Below are 5,381 nucleotides of genomic sequence, written 5' to 3'. Positions count from 1 at the left end.
GCACTGGTGGTTTTTTTAAAGCTACCTCCATTTAAACATTTGTTCAGAGATGGACAAATTAATACTGAAATTAAAAGATAAAGAAGAGTTGGACTATTATGAAATTTGGAACAATTGGTACAAATGGCTGCAAAACAAGAATAAAATTAATTAAACCAAAAAATTATATATAAATATATATAGACTGTGTATAAAGGTGTGTAAATATAGAAGCGAAATATTATATACATGTACAGGTATGATGACATAACAATGTTGATGTAATGTCTATAAGGTGGTGTAGAAGGGAAAAAATAAAAAAATCTGCTAAAAAAAAATAAACATTTCAAAAACATACAAAGCAAAAAGGACAAATGGTAAAAAAAAAAAAAGATAAACTATAGGTGAAACTCGAAAAATTAGAATATCATGCAAAAGTTTATTTCAGTAATGCAACCTAAAAGGTGAAACTAATATATGAGATAGACTCATTGCATGCAAAGCAAGATAGTTCAAGCCATGATTTCTCATAATTATGATGATTATGACTTACAGCACATGAAAACCCCAAATCCACAATCTCAGAAAATTAGAATTTCTCCTGTGTGCTGCTCCGGGAATCCAATCATGGGGTTAACTTAGCCTTCTAGCCTTGAGACTGAGTATGCAAATTTCAAAGTCACACCTCCTCTGACTGGACTTCCGTTTCCCTTCAGTTCTATTACTCAGTCCAAAGCCTACGAGACCTATTTTCAATTCTCTCTTGACTAATTGATAATTTCTCAAGGTTAATGCTGGATTTACTTGGTTTTTTCACTGTGGATTTCTTGCTGGATTGGAGGTAAGGCGGCAGTTTTTCTGCCAGTCGATTCCTCCCTCGCTATTTCCCTTGTAGGGATATCGGATTGCTACAGCTGGAGTGTGGGGCGATCTTGCCGTTTGCAAATGGCTTCTCCGCCTGTCCTCCCTTTAAGTTCAGCGCGCAAGGAAGCTGAGTCTCCCAGCGCTGCTTTCCACGCCGGATAGCACCCGCCTGCGGGCGCGGTCAGATCCGAAGCCGTGGCTTGTCGGAGCTGTTCTTCTCCTCCTCCCCGCCTCCCTCCTTTGTGCTCTCGCTGGAGCGGCTGCCGGAGGATTACATGGATCGGCTGTTTGGGATTTCCCCCTGCTGTTTCTTTAAATTTCGCGCCTTTGATGCCGTTTGCCTTATTTGGAAGCGTTTTCACGCATGCGTGACAATGCCTGGGGATGAGAAGGCAGAATTTGTTCGCGCGCTTGAGTTTGCGCACTGCTTCCGCCCCTCCCTTTTCCCTCACTCGAGGTTGCTGACTCAGGAAGGAGGTCGCTTCTCTTTGTCTCTGCTTCCACGTGGCGTTCTTGGCGAGTGCTTTTCAATTGCATTCCTTTGTTTCGCTGATTGAGCTCTTTCAGATTCATATCATGGCTGATCAATCGGTAGTGCAAGGTACTGTCGGGCCAGTTTCTGAGCCCCGCTCCCCTGGCGAGGGGGGGGCTAGCCCTGGGCCTAGTAGGGCCGCGACCAGGGCCTCTAGTAGCAGGCCTCGAGCCTCATCTACTGTTCGGGATAAGTCGCACAAACGCAAAGACAAAGCCAAGGTTCCCCCCAAGGCATCTGGGGCTCCCATTTGTTCCCCTCCGGTTCTGGTTCAGCAACCTGTGTCTCCGGTGCGGGTTGTTGAGCAGGGTTGGTCCCCTGATATTCAGCTTCCCCAGGGCCCTATTCCTGAGGTAGGGGTTTTCGGGCCTCGATCCCCCCCAATTATTTCGGAGGCTAGTGGAGCTTCTCTTCGTTCACCTCCACGCGCTGGGCCTTCTGCCACGTTCACCCCCACAGCTGCAGGCCTCAGGCCTCTGGAGGGCCAGGATTTGGGCCTTCCTGCTGATTTTTACAGCATGATCTCAGAGGCTATTTCCAGAGGGGTGGATGCAGAATTAGCGCGTAGATCCCAGGCCTCCAGGCCTACTCTGGCCTACTCAGGCCTGGCTCCTCAAGCAGTGCAAGGGGATTCTTCCATCCTGCAAACGGATCCTCCTTCCCCTTTACACTCTGTGTTTAGCGCACAATCTCCCTTAGTGGAGGAAGGTGAAATCCAGGATAGGGAATTCTCTGGTGATGAGGGCTTTCCTATGGACCAGCCTCCTGCCCCTGGGCTCTTCAGGCACACTCTTTTCAAGTCTCTGCTGTATAAGGCCAAGACTACCGCCCACATGGGGGAGGCAATTTCTGCAGAAAGTGCTGCTGTGGGCCTGGATGCCACCGAGCGGCTCTTTGCTGAGCAGGTGGCTCTGCAGGATTTTATTCCATCCCCCAAGCTTTTTCTTGATTTAATCCAGAAGCAGTGGGATGAGCCGACCGCAGTTAAGCCCCCTGGGTCTGGTGATAGGAAGCTATTCACATCTTCTCCAGAGTTGGAGGCTCTCCTCCAGTTTCCCATGGTGGATGCTCCCATTGCTGCTCTTGCTTCACCGGCGTTAATTCCTTCTGAAATTTCAGAAGGATTGAAGGCCGAGGACCGCAAGGCCGAATCGGTCATTCGCAAAACTCATCAGGCAGCAGCGTGGGCCTTGCGCTCAGCTACTACAGCTTCCTTCTTTAATAGGACTTCCTTAGTTTGGCTGAGACAACTACAGGAAAGGCTGGACCCGGAGGAACTGCGCCTCCATCAGGATGTCACCAAGCTGATAGCGGCCCTAGAGTATTCTGCAGATGCCACCCTTAGCGCGGCAAAATTTGCATCCCGAGCTGTGGTTTCCAATGTGGCTTCTCGCCGCTTGCTCTGGCTCCGCCACTGGCAAGCTGATGTCAAATCTAAGTGGCGTCTAGCGTCCACGCCCTTTAAGGGCGGGGCCTTGTTTGGTTCAGTGCTGGATCCCATTCTCATTGAGACTCGGGACAAGCGCAAGGTGCTTCCCTCCACAAGCGCCCGTGTGACCAGAAGGCCACAGCCTTATAGTAGACGGCAGCCCTTTCGGTCTGGGGACTCGGGGTTTACTTCCGCCCCCTATGTCCCCAGCTACACCAGGGGGTTCTCCCAGGCACAGGATCGTGGCCAGGACCGAGCTGGGGCCAGAGACAGGGGGCGCCAGCAGGGTCAGGCGCAGAGTAGACGGTCGTTCTGAGGAGCGGGCAACCGATCCTTTCGTAGATACCGCTGACTCGCAGGAGGTAGGGCCCATAGGAGGACGTCTCTTGGCCTTCGCCCACCAATGGGCGGAGCTCACGTCAGACGCCTGGGCCCTTCAAGTGGTGAGTTTGGGTCTCACGCTAGAATTTCTATCCATCCCCCCGAGGAGGTTCATCAGGTGCCCTGTGCCCAGGTGCCCGTCAAAGCGGCGCCTTATGGACACCGAGATATTCCATCTTCTCACCATCAGGGCCATAGAACAAGTTCCCAAAGGGCAGGAAGGCCTAGGGTTTTATTCCATCTTGTTCCTAGTACCAAAGAACTCCGGGGGATGGAGGGCAATCCTAGATTTGAAACAGCTCAATCATCATATCAAATACCAAAAATTCAAAATGCAATCTCTAAAGAGCATATTGGCTTCCATCCGCCAAGGCGACATGATGACTTCCATAGACATCAAAGAAGCGTACCTCCATGTGCCCATTCATCCGGCACATCGGAAGTTCCTGCGGTTTCACTTCAACGGCCGCCATTATCAATACCGGGCCTTGCCATTTGGCCTCTCCTCGGCCCCGCGCACGTTCACCAAACTTCTGGCAGTATTGGCAGCCTCCCTTCGCTCAATTCCAATACACATCAATTGTTATTTGGACGACGTGTTGGTGCTGTCGTCCTCTCGAGATCAGGCCCTCCGAGACCTACAGGTCACGATGGACGCATTGCGAAACCATGGATTTGTCCTCAACCTGCCCAAGAGCCATCTGCGTCCAACCACGTCCCTCCTCCATCTGGGAACCACCATCAACTCGATGTTGTGCGAGGTTTTCCTGTCCCCGGAAAGGAGGCAGAGCATATACCACCTGGCGCATCATGTGCTATCTCAACGGCGAGTTCTGCTGCTGTCGCTGTCCAAACTGCTAGGGAAGATGATCTCCTGCATCGGCGTGGTGCCCTGGGCCAGGTTCCATGCGCGTCCTCTCCAGTGGTTTCTGCTGCCCTTCCAGAGAGCGCATACCAGTCATTCCCACATCAAGGTGCAGCTCCCGGGCAAGGCCAGGCGGTCCCTGCATTGGTGGATGTCGTCCAGGCTCCTCCGGGGATGTCCATTCAAGGAGCCGGACCGCGTTCAAGTTACAACGGACACCAGTTTATTTGGATGGGGGGCCCATGCCCTGGACAGGGTGGCCCAAGGTCGCTGGTCAGATCAGGAGCTGGCGAACAGCATAAACTGGCTGGAGTTGCGGGCCATCCGTCTGGCTCTCCTGGAGTTGCGGGACATTGTATCTCATTGCCATGTGTTAATTTTGACCGACAATGTGGCCTCCAAGGCCCACATCAACCGCCAAGGGGGAACACAGTCCAGAGCTCTGATGCTGGAAGCGGAAAGGTTGTTCCATTGGGCGGAGCCCAGACTCTCATCGATTCGGGCGGAGCACATCTCGGGCGAAGCCAACACTCAGGCGGACTGGCTGAGCAGAGCGACTGTGGATCGGGGGAGTGGCAGCTCCACCCCATTCTCTTCCAGGAACTCTCTCGCTGCTTCGGCCTACCCGAGGTGGATCTTTTGCTCACCCGCACAACGCGCAACTTCCCCGGTTTTACTCCCGATACCAGACTCCGGGGGCGGAGGGAGTAGACGCTCTACGCAGCCATTGGCCGGCCGGCCTTCTTTATGCCTTTCCTCCTCTCCCGATCCTTCCGTCGGTCATTCAGAAGATCTTGGCAGAACAGGCGGAAGTACTGCTGGTCGCTCCGATGTGGCCCAGACGTCCCTGGTACGCGGACCTCGTCCATCTGTCCGTTTCACGTCCTTGGAGGATTCCGGACGACGAGATTCAGCTCAACCAAGGGGCTCTCCGGCACCCGGGCCCTCAGCTGTTGCAGTTAGCCGTGTGGCACGTGAGCGGGAGATGCTAGCGGCCCTTCACTATTCGGACGAAGTCATTTCTACAATTCAAGCGGCCCGTCGCCCATCGACTACCCGTATTTACGAGGCTACCTGGCAGGCCTTCTGTCGGTGGTGCCGGCGCACCGGGGTCGATCCCATCAAGGCCTCGGTGCCCCAAGTTCTGGATTTCTTGCAGTCCGGCCTCAACAAGGGGTTGGCGCCAAACACGCTTCGCCGTCAGGTCACAGCCTTGTCAACAGTGGTCGGGGGTGGCCAAGGCCGCTCCTTATCTCAGCACTCGCGAGTTCGAACCTTCCTTAAGGGTGCTTCCAACTTACGACCGCCGACGGTACACCGTTATCCCACGT

At 53.1% G+C, this 5,381-nt stretch overlaps 1 protein-coding gene across 1 annotated transcript; it reads left to right on the top strand.

Annotated features, from left to right (window-relative positions):
• The first annotated feature begins 143 nt into the window (after positions 1 to 143).
• On the top strand, positions 144 to 3,556 carry LOC148048906 (uncharacterized). Its single transcript, XM_087705912.1, has one exon. The coding sequence runs from the start codon at positions 1,420 to 1,422 to the stop codon at positions 3,118 to 3,120; it is 1,701 nt and encodes a 566-aa protein (XP_087562038.1). The 5' UTR covers positions 144 to 1,419; the 3' UTR covers positions 3,121 to 3,556.
• Positions 3,557 to 5,381: the final 1,825 nt, after the last annotated feature.

This window comes from Thamnophis sirtalis, unplaced genomic scaffold (assembly GCF_051295495.1).
Source record: "Thamnophis sirtalis isolate CommonGarterSnake01/CBP01778 unplaced genomic scaffold, rThaSir2_p1.2 scaffold_2, whole genome shotgun sequence".
NCBI lineage: Eukaryota > Metazoa > Chordata > Lepidosauria > Squamata > Natricidae > Thamnophis > Thamnophis sirtalis.
Note: the sequence above shows the minus strand (reverse complement) of the source record. Positions and strands in the feature narration are given on the sequence as shown.